Source organism: Apis mellifera, linkage group LG8 (assembly GCF_003254395.2).
Source record: "Apis mellifera strain DH4 linkage group LG8, Amel_HAv3.1, whole genome shotgun sequence".
NCBI classification, from domain to species: Eukaryota; Metazoa; Arthropoda; class Insecta; order Hymenoptera; family Apidae; genus Apis; species Apis mellifera.
The window spans coordinates 8,769,024-8,788,846 of NC_037645.1; the positions used below are offsets into that span (position 1 = coordinate 8,769,024).

Here is a 19,823-nt window from a genome sequence, read left to right on the forward strand (position 1 = left end):
ATCTTTCTAATGCCACGTGATTTCTTTTATCAACATTATCGAACCGCGCAAGATACGAAACTAATAATTCGAATTTAATTTTTCCAAAATTTTAAAAAACGAAATTCGAAAACGAATTGAAAACAAATCGATTCTCTTTAAAATTAATTCTCGATAATTTCATACGGAATTTTTAAAATTAATTTAAAATCTCTAGAGAAATGTAAATCCTCGTTACACGATTCATTATTGTAATTTCCCCATAGACGAGTCCACATCACGAAAGAGACCCTGGACTGTCTGGATGGTTTCTACGAGGTGGAAGAGGGTCACGGGGGTGAGAGGAATGCGTACCTGAAGGAGCACAATATCAAAACGTACCTAATCGTCCCTGGGGACACGTGCAGGGGTAACATACCCTCTTCAGGATTGAGAAAGGGTTTGCCAGCGAATGGGAACGTGTCGAAAGAGATGAGGGTGATGGGGCACGGGTCTCAACACGGGAAACAAAACAAGTGAGTGATTCATTGCTCTTCTCGTTCCATTTCTTAATCTCTCGAAACAAAGGGAGAAAATGTGATATTTTTTCCAATTTTGAATTATTCGATATCTTTTAATGGGAATTGGTGATAATTTATTTTAGACAATGAATTTGTAATTTTTAAATCACGAATTTTTTTAGAATGTGACATTTTTCCCAATTTTGAATTATTCAATATTTTGTAATGACAATTGATGACAATTTATTTCCCAATTTTAAATTATTCGATATCTTTTAATGGGAATTGATAATTTACTTTGGATGATGAATTTATAATTTTTAAATCACAAAGTTTTTTAATTTTTTTAAAATGTGAAATTTTTCCCAATTTTGAATTATTCGATATCTTTTAATGGGAATTAATAATTTACTTTGAACGATGAATTTGTAATTTTTAAATCACCAAGTTTTTAATTTTTTTTAGAATTTTTCCCAATTTTGAATTATTCGATATTTTTTAATGAGAATTAATGATAATTTATTTTGGACGATGAATTTGTAATTTTTAAATCACCAAGTTTTTTAATTTTTTTAAAATGTGAAATTTTAAATTATTCGGGATATCATTCGATATCTTTTAATGGGAATTGATGATAATTTATTTTGGACGATGAATTTGTAATTTTTAAATCACCAAGTTTTTTAATTTTTTTAGAATATAAAATTTTTCCCAGTTTTGAATTATTCGATATCTTTTAATGGGAATTGATAATTTACTTTGGACGATGAATTTGTAATTTTTAAATCATCAAATTTTTTAATTTTTTTAGAATGTGACATTTTTGAATTATTCGGGATATCATTCGATATCTTTTAATGGGAATTGATGACAATTTATTTTGGACGATGAATTTATAATTTTTAAATCACCAAGTTTTTTAATTTTTTTAGAATGTGAAATTTTTCCCAATTTTGAATTATTCGATATCTTTTATTGGGAATTGATAATTTATTTTGGACGATGAATTTGTAATTTTTAAATCACGAATTTTTAGAATGACATTTTTCCCAATTTTGAATTATTCGATATTTTTTAATTGGACGATGAATTTGTAATTTTTAAATCACCAAGTTTTTTAATTTTTTTAGATTAAAGTTTTGATCAAAGATCGGGCGACGATGACCGCGTGGCGGGTCGTTTTTAATTTGTGTTAAATTTAGTTATGAAATAGGTTAATGTAGGTTATTATCTTTAAATAAATTATATATATATATAGAAGTTGAAAATGAATTTATTTGCGAGTTAAAAATTTGTGAAATTTCAAGCGATCTTTTATCACGTAGTTTTTAAATAGAAAATTAAAATTGAAAAAATAAAAAAATAAATTGAATAAATTTTTTTTTTCATCTTTCGAATCTTTCTTTTTTATATCGATTGTTCATTCCGTAATAGATTAGGCTTTGGAGAGACGACAGAGGCGAAAAAAGACCCCGAAGACGAGGTGAACGAGTATCTGATGAGGGCGATCGATGCCAGGAGTATAGATCAATTAAGAACACAATATTGCACCCCTTTCATCCTAACTTTTCGTAGCCCCGACGTTGAGGAGAAGGTAAAAATTTAAATTCATTCAATTTTACAAAAATACAATTAGCCGTTTAAAATTATTCTGAATCTGAGATCGATATTTCACGGATATATTTTGTCGTCTTTTATTTCAGTTGAAAAATTAGCGCGAAAAATTGCAGTGTGTAAAATATTCAGGCAATCATATGCTTCCTTGAATAATCAGATTAAATTAAATCAGTGGAAAATTAATACAAGAGAATTTTTTGCTGGGAAGCAGATAACTGAGAAAAGTGATGCACAAGGTCTACATTTATCTGAAAACGAATTTCTAAAATTTAACGAGTTTTGTATTAAATATACGTTTTAACATTTATTGTACTTATAACTGCACAAAGATAATATTTATTAAAATTTATCTAACGATTTCTTCGATTCAAAGATCGTATCGCTGATATTTTTTACTCTATTCACAATTATTTATTCATCTATCTAAAAAATTTCAAAGCTTTGCATTCCCAACATCGTACAATATTTTTTTTTTTATGTTATATTTATATCCATTTTTTCACCAATTTTTATCCCGTTTTTATTCTTTTTCACTCAAGACTTTGAATTTATAATATTCAAGAATATTTTTATTTACTTATATTATTCGTATTCGTACATTATATTTTTAACTTATCTGTTGTAGTATTCACGTGAAAGGGATAGAATGCTGTCAGCATATTTCGTCTGTTCCGGTTTCGTGTACATGGTGGTCGTGATTGCTATAGCAATCACTCTGTATGGGTAAACAAGACAGTTTGAATAAATTTTACTTTTTTTTTTTTTTTTTTACATTTTTTTTTTCTCTCCTCTATTGCAATCTATCAATCAAACCGACTTTCAGTTAATTCGTCGTATATTTACTTCATCGATCAATTTTTTTCTCATGAAAAAAAAATCAAAACTTCATTTGATCCATTTTCGAAAGTTTTTGAAAGCTTATACGTGATGTTAAAGTTATTCAGATAAAAAAAAATAATTAATCGATTAATTTCGATCGATAGTTTAATATTAAATTCATTTCAGAAATATAAACACAAAATTTTTTCAAATTCAAATAAAGAGGAATATTTAAATTAAAATATAGAAATTACTCTTTTAGGAGTGGATATTTTTACACGTGTGTAACTGTGAGCATATTGGTGATTGCGATAATCAATGGCATTCTACTAGCAGAAAAGAACAAGGTAAGATTAATTATTCAATTATTCATATCCTGTGTTCTACAATTATGCATATTATAAACCTTTCGTTTATATCGAGTGACCATCAATCCATTGACCGTTCGTCGTACATAAATGATTATAATTATCCTCTATTGGTATTGCAGATTACGGATATAATATAATATACGCGTCATTAAATTCTCAAATTTCTCGATAGTTATGTATATTCATATACCAATAATATCTAATAATTATCAAGAAATTTTAAAACAAAGTTTTCCAAAATTTTAAATAATCCACATTTATTCAAACGCGTTATTTCCCGCATAGCGTGAAATATATCAAGTATGTATCGACGCAACGAAAGGATTAATCAAGCGAATTTCATGTATTGCGAGGAATCTCCAACGCGACTTGATCGATCGGACTAACTCTTTGGAATCTTGCCACTTCCTCTTAACCTTGAATCCGTGGCAAAATTCCAGGTCAATGCTGAGGCCATCGATTCTGTCTTGGCCATACATTACCGTCAATTACTATAGTTATGCATACTAATGCATACACTTCGAAAAAGAAAAAAAAAAAAAAATTAAACTTAAAAAAAAAAAAAATACGCAAAATTAAAAAAGGAGATTTTTTTTTTTTTAATCAGATGGATTTACTTACAATTTCTCCGTTTCTTTAGACAGTGCCACAATGTCTTCGAGATTTTGCGGTGCACGTATTCGAGAATCGTGGAATGGCACAAGCTCTGGCCACGTGTGTCGTGTTTCTAACTTTCGTCACAGCATTGTCGCCACTGGTAAGCCTAAACGTTCTTGCTACGTTCGACCAATAACAAGTAATAACGCGCGATTTGTTATTTGTAAACATTCGCCTTGAATTCCAAACACGATGTTTCTTTGTATCATTTGTGTTATTTACGTTTCTGATAAGTATCGTATCTATCTACTATTACGTATGTATACAAATCAAAGCTTGTCTCTTCACTCCAGTGTCTTAATTCAATATTTCGAAAACGATATCCATTGAGAATACTACTGTAATTCGTCAAAATCCGATGGAATCTCGTAAAAGGTATTGTTATGATGAAATTTACGAGAATGCCTCATCAATCATCATCAAATATCGAATATATAATCGATATTTGACCATCCATCATCGATGAATTCATCAAGATCTATCGACTTAGAACAACACGTGAATAGCTTTAACCTATCGATATTTTTGCATCGTTATACAGAGTGACTTCAAATATTTTTTTATCATGATTAAAATTTCGTAAAAATATTCTTCGCGAAAATATTTTAAAAACTGATGCAAATGGTAAGAATTTTTTATTCTTTTCGAAGAAATGTGATTGAAATCTATTCACTTTTCTTTTATATAAAATTTAATTTTATTCAATAATGTATAATAGAGAATAAATTTAAAATATCGATAATATTGAACGTAAATGTAAAAAGTTTAATCAAATTAAAACGATGAGTCAATAATTTAATTTCGTTGAAAACTGAAGAAAAATAAAATTTGCGATAAATAACTTTCAAAATTACACGACTTCCAATTTCATTAATATCTCGAAGATGTTGTTATAAGGTTAATAATAAATTTGCAAACACTCTTTATACAATTAATCTGAATAACACTATTATAGATCGTGTATGAAACTTTAACCAACTGATGGATCATTTTTTTCCCGAAACGATCCTACGATTCAGAGTAAGAAAGAAAGGAAACAAAACGATTAGTCTTCATTCGTTTCTTCCGGTTGTTGCAGCTCACATTGGAAGGTGGCCGTGTATGCGGAAACAGCACTTCTTTCTTCACCGATAATTCCAGCGTCACTTTCCAAAGTATTGACACGCCCGTCAATGTTTGCTATTACACCGTTTTCGCTGACGTAAGTACCGTATGATCGATTCGACTCGAATTAACTCGAGATTAACTCGATATCTGATGGATGCTACTAATGGATCTTAAGCCGCGTTTCTAAGAGTGCCAAAATTATTTCGACGTTATATTTATTGAACAAGCTTAATGGTATATATTGTATATATATTGTAACAAAAATTTTTTCCTATGATAATTCGGAATAAAAATTATAGTAATATCAAGTATATTATTTGGAAATATAAATATTTTGAAAATTGTTGGCAAATTTTTTCTCGATTGCTCGATTTTAAGTTTTTAAAATATATGAGCACTTCAGAAACTGAAGAAGTTTTAGCTTTAATTAGATATTTAATAATTAGTAAATTGATTATGATCTTGTTAAAAAGATGGTGAAGTTAAGCTTAAAATTTTTCTTAAGCCAAAATGATATTTCTCAAGTCTAAATTAAATCAAGATGATTTAAGTCTTAAGTTATGATAATGTATCGAATTTATTCAAATTTAATTTATTACATTCTGGTTTATTTATGACAAGCTATGTATTAATTGTAGCTCTTCCCAGTACTGGTGATGCTAGTCATGATAACCTGCGCAGTCTATCAGATTTTAACGTCGGTATTCAAAGTGGCTATACTAAGCCTAGTAGTCGCTTGCTACTTAGCTATCAGCATCTACGAAGCCGTAAACGAGAGAGACGTGGAATTGACTGGAAGGTGGCTGGCAGGAGTTCTGGTAGTTTTCTTTATGACTTGCTTGATTGCCCATTCCCAACACACAGAAGCCACTTACAGGTAATATATCTATTGTATTTCATTCAGTTATATATAATATTTTAAAAATTTAATATTTTTTCTATTAAAAAATTGGATAAATAATTTATTCCATGAACTTTATTGATGAATATATGCAGACTGGACTTTTTATGGAAACTCCAAGCTACAGAGGAGAAAGAGGAAATGGAGCATTTGAAGGCCTATAATCAAAAACTGCTGGCAAACATACTTCCAGAGCATGTAGCAGCCCACTTCCTGTCTACGGTTAATTCAGATGTAAGAAAACATTTTTATATGATACTCTTTCCCAAAGCTATTAATAACTATTTCAAAGAAATAAAGAAGATATTTCAAACATTCTGATCTTTATATACAAAATGAAAAATAAGAACTTGAAACTAATTAATAATTTATCATTCTTATTTTACAAACAAGATCACAAGTAAAACAATTTTCCTCCAAGTTAAATTATTCCTCTCTTTTCCAAAATTTTCAATCGATTTAAATAATTCCAATATAGTTGAAATTCCTTTCTTTTAACATTTCCTTTTCTACAAACTTCCAATCCGACCAATTCAACAATCCTCGACATTATTCAAATTCCTTTCTTCTCATAGCAAAGCTCAAATTATCCAATCGATTCAATTTATTTAAACAATCCTCAATCGTTCAAGTTATTTCTTTTCAAAAATTTCGTTCGAAAAACTTCTTTTTCCATCCGGAAAAAATCTCGAAAATATAATTGGACGTCGTTTCATTCTTCCACGAGATTAACACTTTTTCCAGGAGCTGTACCACGAACAGTGCGACTTCGTTTGCATAATGTTCGCCTCGATACCGAACTTTTCCGAGTTCTACGTGGAATTGGAGGCGAACAACGAGGGTGTCGAGTGTCTCAGACTGTTGAACGAGATCATAGCCGATTTTGACGAGTTGCTCGCCGAGGAGCCGTACAAATACATCGAGAAGATCAAGAGCACGGGGGCCACGTACATGGCTGCATCTGGTAAGCCGTCAACGTCCTTTTTCATCTCGTATATCCCGATTATATTCAACGAGGCGCTGATTAAAATTCGCCACATCGGTCCTCCTATGTATGTTCGTTTCTCGCGTTATTTTCCAGTTAATGCCATTTTTCTTTCCTTTGAAAAAGGAAAAAAATTCTTACCCCTTTTCGGTTGTTACTTCTTTGTGAATCTCTCTTGTAATTTTTATCTCTCCTTTCCGGGAATTTTCGTTTTCTTTTTCGAAAAAGTTGTGGATCTTCTTGTGGCTGGAAATATCTTTTAATTTTTTTTTTGCTTGAAAAAGAAAAATTGAGAATTTACAAGCAACGTTTTATTCTTTTATTTAATTCCTTCTTTTTTTCTTTTTTTTGTTGAATCATCTTTTAGAAATTTTCTTTCTCGTCTATCTTTTTCGAAAAAGTTGTGGATCTTCTTGTGGTTGGAAATATCTTTTAATTTGTTTTGCTTGAAAAAGAAAAATTGAGAATTTACAAGCAACGTTTTATTCTTTTATTTAATTCCTTCTTCTTTTCTTTTTTTTGTTGAATCATCTTTTAGAAATTTTCTTTCTCGTCTATCTTTTTCGAAAAAGTTGTGGATCTTCTTGTGGCTGGAAATATCTTTTAATTTGTTTTGCTTGAAAAAGAAAAATTGAGAATTTACAAGCAACGTTTTATTCTTTTATTTAATTCCTTCTTCTTTTCTTTTTTTTATTGAATCATCTTTTGGAAAGAGATTTTGTAACATCTTTGAAATAATAATTCTTAATAAATTAATTTTCTCGATTTTATTCTATTTCCAGAGAATAGATTAACACGTATCAATTGATTTATATACTCAATAATTTGACTATATTGTTGTGTTTACGTACTTAATAGTTAATAAATAACGTATCCATATCGACGTGTTCCTATTGAATCACGTAGAATGATTAACTGATGATTTCCTCGTCCGTTCGAATAATTTATTAAATTGAACAATTTACGTAAATTAATTACGAAGCTTTATATCGTTCGATGGACCAATAACATTCGAACCAATGTCTGAAAATTTTACGAATAATTTTAAGAATAATTCACTCATTACGTTCCTTTCGATAGATTTTAATTTTAATTCTCTCCTTGCTCGATTCCGTTGAAATAATAATTGAAATAATAATTATAAATAATTGTAATAATAATTGAAATAATTGTCAATAATTGTAATAATAATTGAAATAATAATTTTTATGTTTTCCAAGAAGTCGAGTTTTCTCTTCCGAAAGCGCCACCTAATTTCGAAATTATGAATTTTCCCGCCACTCTTTTCGCAGGATTGACGAAAAGCACCTGCGACATGAAAGATTACAAACACGTGACCGCGATGGCCGACTACGCTCTGAGGATACGCGAACAGCTGGCTTCCGTTAATGAGCACAGCTTTAACAACTTCCGGTTGCGTGTGGGCATCAATATTGGACCGGTAACGTCAATCAATTTTCGACTAGCTTTTACAACATTCACGAAAGCACCTTATTTGACCCGAACTAGTCGAAAAGAAGATAAAATACAGTTTGGTATTTGGTGAGGAATAAATTCAATTGTGGAAAAATTAAAAAATTTCAAACTCGAGTTGAAGTGTTAAAACACTTTCCTTTTTCTTCTCAATTTTCTGATATTCGAAAAACTTGCGATTTTCTTTCCTCCTTGTGTAGAAAAAGTAAGAAAAATTTACATTATTTATTTATAGATATATAAAATACTTTTTTTCAAAAATACTCTCGCATAGAATCTTTCCAATTTACATTGACACGATTTAATAAAATATTTAATTTTTTAGATCAAAATCAAAACATAGAATCTCTGGTAAACGAGTCTTTTTCACCTATAATATAACATTGGAACAATTTGATAAAATATTTTTTTAAACAAATTATTAAAGAATTCTAATGAATGAATCTTTTTCCTTTCGTGTAGAATCTCTGGTAAACGAGTCTTTTTCACCTATAATATAACATTGGAACAATTTGATAAAATATTTTTTTAAACAAATTATTAAAGAATTCTAATGAATGAATCTTTTTCTTTTTGTGTAGAATCTCTGGTAAACGAGTCTTTTACATTTATAATATAATATTGGAACAATTTGATAAAATATTTTTTTAAACAAATTATTAAAGAATTCTAATAAATAAATTTTCCTTTCGCGTAGGTGGTTGCCGGAGTGATAGGCGCCCGAAAGCCGCAATACGATATTTGGGGTAACGCGGTGAACGTGGCCTCGAGGATGGAGTCTACGGGCGTGTTGGACGGAATTCAGGTCACCCAGGAGGTTCGAGACATCCTGATCGCGAAAGGATATCCGCTCACTTGCCGCGGCACCATCCAAGTGAAAGGAAAAGGTAGCATGGTCACCTATTTCCTCGACGGTCCTCGCGATCCAATCAGGGCGAGCACCCGCAACGACATCAGCGAGGAGAGGATAAGCTCTGTCGATAATTTCAATCTGGATGGGTCGGCAATGTCGTCGAAGAAGACTTGATCGATAACTGGGCTGCCAACGTTGCCGTGAAACAATCCTTCGAGATGAGAAGAAGATCGAGAGAAAATTGTAATTAATTTTGAAGAGCGCCTAGATCATCTCTGTTCTCAAGGAAGAAAACGAAGAGGAAGATTTAAAGATGCGAACGGTTATTTTTCGCTAGTAGACATTATTCAAAATAGTTTGGAGGATTTTCTCAAATGTATTTTGTACCTTCGAATTTTTGACAACTAGTTTCGTTGATATATTATGTTTTCATTGACACGTTCAAATCGGTGGAAATAATGTATTATTAGAATAATCGTATACGTTCAAATGTTCATACGTGGAAATATATTTTGAGGAACGATTCTAGAGATCAAAGTACAAAAATTGGTATACAATAATATCAATTGAGGCTTATTCGTTAAATTAAAAGCAATTGAAGTTTGCGTTAAATGAAGCGAGATACTTTTATCTTCGTCACATCATAGTTATATTTCTATTTCGCTTCATCCAGCGCAATTTTAATTCCTTTAATTTAGATAAATTAGTCTCGACATTTTCGTATATCAATTTTTGTTTTTTATAATCTAAAATCGATTCTCCAAAAGTATTTCACGAATGTATTAACACTTTGTATAAATTTGTCAGATATTTATGTTTGTTTTTTTTTTATTGATAAATATTTTGAAAGGGATACACGAAATGCAATCAATTTAAGAAAAAGAATGTCAACGAAATTGGTTGTCCGTGATTCAAAGGCAATTTGATTCGGAAAATCTGATTTATGCGTGGAAGAGAGAAATATTTCGGCTGTTTCTTTCTTTGTCTCACGACCGCCGACTGCCGTCCTTAATGCGGTTCAATCGATCTCCAAAACTCGTCGATTAGTCGTAAGTTAGACACGCAAACGGAAAATCGTGTAAACTCGAATCTTTCCGTATCTCTCCCTATTTTATTTAGGGAAAAAATGACTTGTACTTAAGTCGTATCTCGCTATTCTATGTGTGATTAGATGTTTCGATTCTATTCCGGGGAATAATCTTTCAAAGCTGACAGCAAGACTAATTTGCCAATATTTATAAACTATTTCAACCATTTTAATTGGGTTTCATAATGAGAATTTGTGAATAACAATTTTAAATACGAATAAAAAAAAAAAATAAAAAAGAATGTCAATTGAGAATCATATTAAATTATATATATAAATTATATAAAAATAAGTCTGTATAAATATAATTTCCAAATTCAAAAATTCGAATTTTTGAAATTTTTATGAAAAAAATGTGACAATCGTAAAATAGATATAATATTGAAATGAATTAACATGAAATTGATTGACAGTCTGGCTGTTGGCTTATGCACATTCTTCTAGTCAATAACGAGAGATTATAATAATTGAGAAGCTCGATACAACGAAACCGTGGTTGAATTTTTAATATAGAAATTTCGTTCGAAAAACGAAACGGGACCACGGCAAGTCTATAGGAATTAAAGGCAAAAAGGAGACGCGAGAAACTATTTAGGAAGGAAAAGAGAAAAAAAGACTCGCTATTTTTACATTTCTCTTTTTTTAATCCTGTTTCGTCGACGAAATGCGTCGATTAATGAGTTTTTTAATCACATGTAAGAAAAGAATCATAAATATATATATATATATGTACATATATATATGTGTATGTGTATATATTCTTTTTAAATATTTTAGATAATATAACACGCGTTTCTGCACAGTGCGATTCGGTCTAATAGATAGTGTCTATCGACTAAACAATGCCGCGTATGGTTGCATAATACGTTCTAAGCAACCAAAACTGTGTTCTATACATATGTATATCAATACCGTATTGCTGATTGTTTCACAATCTTATTTTGATTCAATGACAAATGTGATTTCTTTAATAGTTCAATATTATTTGTAAATTGTTTCACAATCTTATTTTGATTCATTGATTTCTTTATGTTCAATATTATTTGTAAATATAAATACTACACGTTCATTATGTAATATTTAACCTCTTATAATTTAAAATTTTAAATCTTTGGAGATTTAAGTGATTTTGAATAAAATTTTTCTTAAATTTTTATCGATATTTTCTGATAATTAAAAAACATAAATTATTAAGATATTTCTATCATTATTTGCATCATTATATTGATAAATATTTATATAAAAATTCATAATTATATTTTGATAAATATTTTCATTTTTCTCAAAGATTTTTTTAGATTCTAATATTATGTTGTTTTTTTCTTTTTCTATATTTTTTCTATTTTTAAATAAAATTTACATTTATTATGATATTTGTCAACTATATTCTTGAACATATTATTATGTTGTTCAAATTCATTTAAATGTCAAAAAATATTTGTTAATATTGTCATTGATATATTGTATCATTCATGATTTTTATTTCCAAATTCCTTATTTGCTTTAATATTTCATGTATAATTACTTGTATGTAAAATTATTTTCTATTTATTTCATTGATTACATATGTCGTAATGTATACAGAATGAGTCAAAAGACATGTCACGAGTAATTTTTCCGCGATATACATTCATTACGAGATAATGAATAAAATTCCTAATGAAGATTATAATTATAAACAAATCACTCGATAAAATAAATGTTTTAACATAATCGATAAAATAGTGAAAAATCAGAACCTGATGCAATGATAAAACTAATAGAAATTAGATAATAGCTAAGATCTAGAATTTTTCGTATCTACTTTCTTTTTTTTTTTTTTTTTTTTTTTTGAAATTCAATTTTCTTATCTGGATTTCAATGACACAAATTTTTATAATTTGCCAATTTTTATAACCTCTGATAAATATAATATATACATACGATGTCGTAATTTTATCTTTCGAATAAAATAATATTTAAAAATATTATTGCAACGGGTTTGATTTCATTGTAAAGATAAATTTAGAAATGAATTAATCGTTCTAATCGTCTATCGTGATGAATGTGCAACTTTCCAAAGAGTTTTATTAGTCATTGAAATTCATCTCGAGCTGATAGAGCGAGCCTATAATGAATGTTCCCTCGTCACAAAGAAATACGTATTTTAATGTTGCTGGCAGGTCCAGCTATGTTGATAAATGTTAATCGACGTTACGTTATCGAACCGACCGCAGGCCATCGTTCGATAGATTAAAACAAGATATCAATAAATCAAGATTACAGATGCTTTTACGAAAAATTTCGAAACTTTGTACGTAATCGTTTTTTATTTTTATTTTTTTTTTTTTTTATTCTAATCGATAAATTTAAAGATATTAGAGTATACATACGCACAATTTTATTTTTATCTCGATTATTAAAGTAAAATTAAAATTTATTATGGTATTAAAGTACAAATTTCTTATTCTATGAAAGCATCTGTAATATAGATTAAAAGAAAAAAAAAAAAATCATATCAAATCTAATTATAAGTGTATAAGCCTAACTAAGATGTCTTAGCTTTCTAGGGATAAAGTGTATCATATAAAATGAAATATTGCTGTTACGACTGGTGTTGTAGAAATTCTTCGTCAAAGCACTTGAAAAAAGAAAAAATTTCAAAAAATAGGAAAATAAAAGAAAAAAAAAGATCAAAAAATTGTCCTTTGTAGAATTTTAACAAATGAAATTTTAATAGAACACAATTTGTGATAGAAAATTCTTTTTCGAACTTTTCTGCAATACTCGTCCTATAATGGCACTGGAAACCAGTCAATTTGAGGATTTCATCAGATTTGCGGATAATCATTATACTTCCTCTTTCGTGTAATTTCTTAATGGCCTAAACGCAGAACCTAAATCCATAATGAATATTATTGTAGTTATTACTTGCGCGATGTGATTTGCCAGGAATAACATGAAATAAATTTTTATTAAAAAATCAATCAGTTTATTTTGTTTAATTTTTTTATATTGAAAAATTATTATTATTAATTTTATTATATGAAATTAATTTTATGAATGTAAATTGGTTCTATTTACAGATCAGAATTAATATGGAATAATTAGATTAGAGAAAAATTTTATATATCCAGTTGATTGTAAAAAAAATATAAAACGAGAAAATATCTTTCAAATATTTTTAATATATTAAAAGAATTTTAAAGAAATAAAAAAAAAAAAGAAAGAATTTTTCTTTAATAATCATAATAATGAAAATTATCAAGTAACAAAGTTCAAAGTTATATCAATGTAACGTTGATTCTTAATGTAATATAAACATATATATATTATAATAATATTAATTTTAAAATTAATTTTAAAATTAAAACTAAATTTTAAATCTCTTCTATACAATATATACTGAATGAAAACTAGAAATTTTTGTCAAATTTCCTATTATAATCATTTAGAACTATTTAAATCTTAAATGTTGGCATCACTGCTGTATGATCGATAATATTGTTCTCTTGGAAGGATATGTAGCACGTGTATCGTGTCAGTACTATTTGTGTGATGTAATGAGGAGTTATGTTTCTCTTCTAATCTTGATTGTAAAAAATATTATTTTTGATTAATTAGTGTTTCTATTGTGTCTTCATTATGTAACGGACGTCTGAATTGATTTATGGCTAACACACGTGAGAAAGCAAACTCATGTATATATGTATATATATTGCATGTATGCTTATGTTACATTAAGAAAGAAGTGTTATATTAACAGAACATTGAATTTTTTTTGTCATTTGATTTTTGTTTTTTATCATTATGATTAAAGAAAGTTTCAAAGATATGCTTAATTTTTTTAGATTTCTATATAATAATCAATATTTATAATTAAAATTAATAATATAATAATTTATGTAAATTGTAATATACACACATTGTAATATATTTCTTTTATCGTAAGAAAATAATGTTTTATGCTTTTAATGTGTATTATATTTTTAAATTGTAATTTTTATTATAATTTACATTTTATTATTTGCATTTATATTTCACTATTTAATTTTTAATAAATTAATTGCAGAAATATTAAAAATAATTTTTAAGATAAGAAAAATTCTATTATTTGAGCAAAAATTTTCTTTATTATTTTAATTTTTTAATATGTTTTTAATATATTAATTTTTTTTGTTCGGTATTATTATATGCTATTATATCAATATTTGTTTACTTATTATACGTTATTACATTTCGATATATAGATAAAGATTTTATTTCTAAAAAATTTTATTTCTAATCGAATGTTTTAAATCATCATAATATCGAAAAATTAGATTTGAATTGACATAAATTTTATAAAATAAACATTAAGCTAATAACAATCATACTAATTGGCTGATTTGTTCAATAAATTATATAATATTGTATCAAAATTATTTTGTATAAATTTAATCAATCTATGTTTTAATTTGAAAAAAAAGAAATAATATGTAATGTTAATTGCATCAATAATGTAATATAATGAATATGCAAATTACGCTTATCGCGAATGTTTACTGTTTTCGTCAAAAATTCTATAATTTTTTATCTAATTCTATTGTTTGCTTAACTCTTATCAAATAGCATTTTTTTTATCTGTATTTTACATTTTGAATATACTTTTTGTAGTGTATGCTTTTTTTTTAAATTATATATTAAAATATTTCTAATTAATTTGAAACTTTATTGTAATAATATTATATAATATTAGATAATATTATTGTAAGTTAGTTAAAAAAGGAATTTATAACTATATTTTTTATCATAAAAAATTATTAAAATGAAGAGTAATTGTTAAAAAAAAATAATCATTATTAATCATTAATAAAAAGAATTTTTTAATGATATTCATTTTTGTAAAGAAAATTTTTTTAGCACAATTTTCAGAATTTATGCAATCTGAGAATGGAATCTTAACATAAAATTATAAGCACTATCGTATTTAGCTAACATAAGATAATGATTACGTGACAAAATCTATGAATATAAAAAGATTTAAAAGAATTTCCGTAATATAATTTTATTATAAAATAAACAACAATTATGGAAAACGAGGTAAATAAATTAATAATAGTTTTAGAATTATTATTTTCATTTTTTATTTTTTTGTTTTTTAAAAAAGTGCAAAATTATTTTAGTTTTCTTTTATTATTACATATGAATAGTAATATTAAATATAGCATATAATATATATATATATATATCATTTTTGATTTTTTAAAATAATTATTTAGTGTTATTAAGTTGTATGTTAATTAAATATAATTGTTCATTTAAATAGAGCATAAAGAATAATATTGATTAATTTAGATATATGCATGTAAACATTGTTTGCGTAATATCACGATAACAATTTTATATAATTAAAATAAATTCACGAAAATATTTACATATTTCTAAATTATATATCCTATTTTTCTAAATTATTATTTCATAAAATATTTTAATTCGTCTTTTTTATTATATATTATTATATATTATATTATATTATATTATATATTATATAATAATAATAATAATAATAATAATAATAAAATAAATTTTCTTTTAGGAAAAAATTACGATCAATTTATTAAAAAAAAATAATTTTGCAATTTTTTACAGTTAAGACTAAACGAAAATGAAACCGGCAAAAAATGGAAAAAATTCTTCGAATGGATAAAAGATGTATCGGTGGAACCAACAATGTGGCTGTTCATGATGGCCTTTATGATCACATCGGTAGTGGAACAAGCTTTTTTTGTTTATAAATCTTGTCGAGTTGATCATGGTTATTCGGAAAAAATTTGTTCGAATCTAAACGACAATGAAACTATAAAAACTGCAGTACAGGTAATGTAAAATATTTAAAAAAGAATTCTCGAAAAAATATGAGATAAACATAACAATATAATTGTATTATTTATAACAATATAATTATAATTAATGATATTATCTGCTCAATAATTAAAAAAAAATTTCTAAAAGATAAGATAAGATAAAAATTTTTAAATGATATGGAATTTTATTTGATTATTGATATTTTTGAAGATAATATTTTAATTAGAATATTTTCATTTTTCCAAAATAATTTCAATTAATATCGTAATAAAGATAATAACAGGAAATAAATAATAAAAAAAATAAAAGAAACAGAGAAAATATAATAATATAGAGAAAATATATTAATAAAATAAAAAAATATATATAAATAATAATAAAAATTATAATAAAAAAAATTATGTTGAAAATAATCTATACATTTGAAATTTAAAATATAATTGAATAAAAAAAATTTAAATTAAAAATTGAAAACAGCTTACAGTTTCAAATTTTCATCAATGGAATAATATAGCAGGCCATGTAGTTCCTATAATATTAGCCTTTTTTTATGGTAACTGGAGTGATCGTCGAGGTAGAAAATTACCATTAATAATGGGACTATTAGGAAAATTCATTTATTCTTTTATGATTGTGATCAATTCCATGATGGACACATGGAATCTAAATACTGTTGTATATTTTGCAACTCTCCCCATGGGAATGTTGGGAGGAGATGTGGTTATTTTTGGAAGTTGTTTCGCATATATATCAGATATAACATCTATTCAACAAAGAACTCTAAGAATTACTATTTTAGATGTGATTTACCTTAGTACTATGCCAACTGGTAAATAAAATTTTATCTATAATTAAAGTTTTGGAAAAATATAATAGATATAATGACTTTTATAAAACAAGTTAATAAAAAATGAGTAATTATTATACAAATATTAAGAAATATGTATAAATATAAGATAAGTGATTTAAATTCCATTTCAGGTGTGGCTTTGGGTTCCTATATCTATTCTAATGTGGTCAACAAATCCTACACAATCATGTTTATCATAAATGCTACTCTTCTATTTCTAGCTATTTTATATTCGTTGATTAAGCTAAAGTGGCAAACATTGCCTCAGCAACAAGTACTAATGGGTACTAATCTATTAACTGATTTTTTTGATAAAAAACATATAATAGCAACCATAAAAACAATAATAAAGACTAGGCCAAATCATGGAAAACTTCACTTGTTATTTCTATTAATCATTATGATGTTATATGTTTTCCAAAGAGATGAAAAACCTATGAGTTTTCTATATGCTCAATTAAAATTTAAGTGGGATGTGAACACATATAGCAATTTTAAAACATTCCAATCAAGTACTTTTGTCTTAGGTCAGTTTCTAAAAAATTTCATCTCAATGACAATTTATGATAAAAATTAGATTTATTCAAAACAAATTAATAACTTTCTTTTAAAGATAAATATTATTATTATAAATATTATTATTATTATTATTAAGATAATTCAAAAGTTAAAATAAAGAAAATATATATCATATTTTAGTATTTTCAAAAATGGAAAATTCTCAGAAAATAAAAATTATAAGAAATACAGATTTTTTTTTATAATGACTAAAAAATTTTTGAAGCAATTAAAAATTACGATAGATTAAATTAGATTATATTAGTCATAGATTAGATTATATCATATTTTATGCACAAAAAAAACAAATCTTGAACTAATTCATATTTTCTATTATTTTAATGAAAGCAGAAATTACCAGCTACAGAAGAACTTTCACTAATAATAATATCTTTGAGAAATAATTATTAAGTAATTACGACATTATATTGGCGATTATGACATAAACTGTATCTTTATTTCAGCAATGTTAATCGGCGTACCAATTATGAGTAAAGTAATGAAAATCAGAGATACTATAATCGTTGCTATTGGAGCTATTTCTCATGCTTCTGGAAGAATAATATTTGCATTGGCAAAAATACCAGAATTATTCTATGTTGGTAATTAAATTATATAATTATATATATAAATTATTAGTTAAAAGTAGCTAATTTTATTAAATAATTTTATTTTTTAATATAGTGAAAAAAAAAAATTTTAGAAATAGATATATAAAATATAATTAATCAATTTAATTTCAAATTTATAACAAAGTTTTATTTCAGGTGCTGGAGTAGCTGCATTAGGACCAATAGTAGCACCAGTTTTAAGATCAATGACATCAAAACTTGTAACAATAGAAGAACGAGGTATATTATGTTTTTGTGAAATTAACAATTTTCTTCAAGTTGAACAAATTTTCTATAAAATCCAATTATAATTTAATTATAATTTATTTTTTTTAAATAACCATAATTTTTCTAAATTTTAATTTTGCAAATAAAATCGTATAATCATATACGATTTTAACAATTTTTTAATTATATATTTTTATAAAAATTCTATGATAAAATTTTCTGTAATATCTTCATAAAATATTATTGCAATTATATATTATAACTTTTCAAACATAATTCATAGGAAAAATATTTGCCATTCTATCAGTCTGTGATAATGCAGTACCTTTATTCAGCAGCATATTATATTCTCAACTATATAATGCAACCATAAATTCAGCACCTAGCTCAATTTACTGGCTAACTTTTACCACTCAAATATTTGTTCTATTTCTTATTTTGTAAGTAAATTATGTAGGAAATATAAAAAAAATTATCAGTTATCAATTTATTAATTCAATTTCAATTATTTCAGAATAATTCACTTTTCTATAAAAAATAGAAATGATCAATATATAGATGATGAAATTAGCAATTAACCTGGATCTACTATATAGAAAAATTTGAAAAGAATATATATCACTTTGAAAAAGAATGTAATAATAAAATGTTATAAAATGAAAAATTTTTTAATTTTTTAAATTATGTTAATGTTATATGATTAATATCATATTTTATTATTAAAATCGTATAAATGCAATAAATTTTATATAATTTTAAGCAATGTATATAAAACGTTATATTATTAATAAATATTTAATAATATAAGATTATTAAATTTATACATAAAAATGTATATATATATATATTCTATAAATATATGTAAGAATGGGAAGAATTTTTTATTTACAATATTGAAAATAAAATATGTAAAATTTTATAGAGTATAATATTTTTTTTTCTTTAAAAATCAATTATTAAAATTGAATTAATTTTTCTATACGTCAATTACAGAATCACATTTATATAATAATAAAGAAGAGTAAATATACTAATAATTAAATGTTAAAATCATGAAAATTATTAATTATTAATAGAAGAAAAATGTATGTGATTATGTATATTGATTGATTTAAATAACAATTTCATTTTCATTTTATGTTTATTTCTTTAATTTGAAATTAATTGATCAATTTATGCAAAATCGTTACCCAACTTTCAATCAGTTGATTATCATTCACTATGTGAACGCGACAAATATGTCAAGGACTTAGAATTGTTTATTTGACATTTTCAACAAGTAATAATGATTGTTCATTTTATATATATATTAATCTTCTAATAATAATAAAATAAAATAATTTTAATTTGTGATTTTGAATAATTTATCTTATATTTCTTTCATTCATTTCAAAATAAAAT

At 25.8% G+C, this 19,823-nt stretch overlaps 2 protein-coding genes across 7 annotated transcripts in view; both read left to right on the forward strand.

Annotated features, from left to right (window-relative positions):
- Positions 1-11,055, forward strand: part of LOC726514 (adenylate cyclase type 6) — a 99,865-nt gene extending 88,810 nt beyond the window's left edge. For 2 of the 4 annotated variants that reach the window (XM_016913410.2, XM_026442278.1), the window contains exons 12-22: positions 246-494; positions 1,914-2,073; positions 2,722-2,819; positions 3,163-3,262; positions 3,927-4,043; positions 5,022-5,144; positions 5,689-5,927; positions 6,047-6,185; positions 6,696-6,915; positions 8,229-8,377; positions 9,107-11,055. In XM_016913410.2, the coding sequence (XP_016768899.2) occupies positions 246-494; positions 1,914-2,073; positions 2,722-2,819; positions 3,163-3,262; positions 3,927-4,043; positions 5,022-5,144; positions 5,689-5,927; positions 6,047-6,185; positions 6,696-6,915; positions 8,229-8,377; positions 9,107-9,436 (1,924 nt within the window). In that variant the 3' untranslated portion in view covers positions 9,437-11,055. Of the gene's footprint in view, positions 1-245; positions 495-1,913; positions 2,074-2,721; positions 2,820-3,162; positions 3,263-3,926; positions 4,044-5,021; positions 5,145-5,688; positions 5,928-6,046; positions 6,186-6,695; positions 6,916-8,228; positions 8,479-9,106 lie in introns of all 4 variants that reach the window. The other 2 variants (XM_026442279.1, XM_026442280.1) reach the window with 2 other exon arrangements.
- Positions 11,056-13,823: 2,768 nt separating this feature from the next.
- LOC552239 (thymic stromal cotransporter homolog) lies at positions 13,824-19,017 on the forward strand. 3 transcript variants are annotated; one of them, XM_026442287.1, is made up of 9 exons: positions 13,824-14,052; positions 15,231-15,410; positions 15,960-16,187; positions 16,653-17,004; positions 17,157-17,309; positions 18,048-18,185; positions 18,351-18,434; positions 18,706-18,862; positions 18,937-19,017. In XM_026442287.1, the coding sequence occupies exons 2-9, from the start codon at positions 15,399-15,401 to the stop codon at positions 18,998-19,000; spliced, it is 1,188 nt and encodes a 395-aa protein (XP_026298072.1). In that variant the 5' UTR covers positions 13,824-14,052; positions 15,231-15,398; the 3' UTR covers positions 19,001-19,017. The 3 variants fall into 3 exon arrangements, with proteins under 3 accessions (XP_026298072.1, XP_026298070.1, XP_026298071.1); XM_026442285.1 differs by having other exon boundaries at positions 13,826-14,052; positions 17,157-17,552; XM_026442286.1 differs by lacking the exon at positions 15,231-15,410 and having other exon boundaries at positions 13,827-14,011; positions 17,157-17,552.
- Positions 19,018-19,823: the final 806 nt, after the last annotated feature.

What these genes read in the sequence shown, in the direction of transcription:
- LOC552239 (XM_026442285.1), top strand. An exon ending in CCTTAGTACTATGCCAACTG is followed by an intron (nt 17,005 to 17,156) that starts GTAAATAAAATT and finishes ATTCCATTTCAG; the next exon opens with GTGTGGCTTTGGGTTCCTAT. An exon ending in TTTGTTCTATTTCTTATTTT is followed by an intron (nt 18,863 to 18,936) that starts GTAAGTAAATTA and finishes CAATTATTTCAG; the next exon opens with AATAATTCACTTTTCTATAA.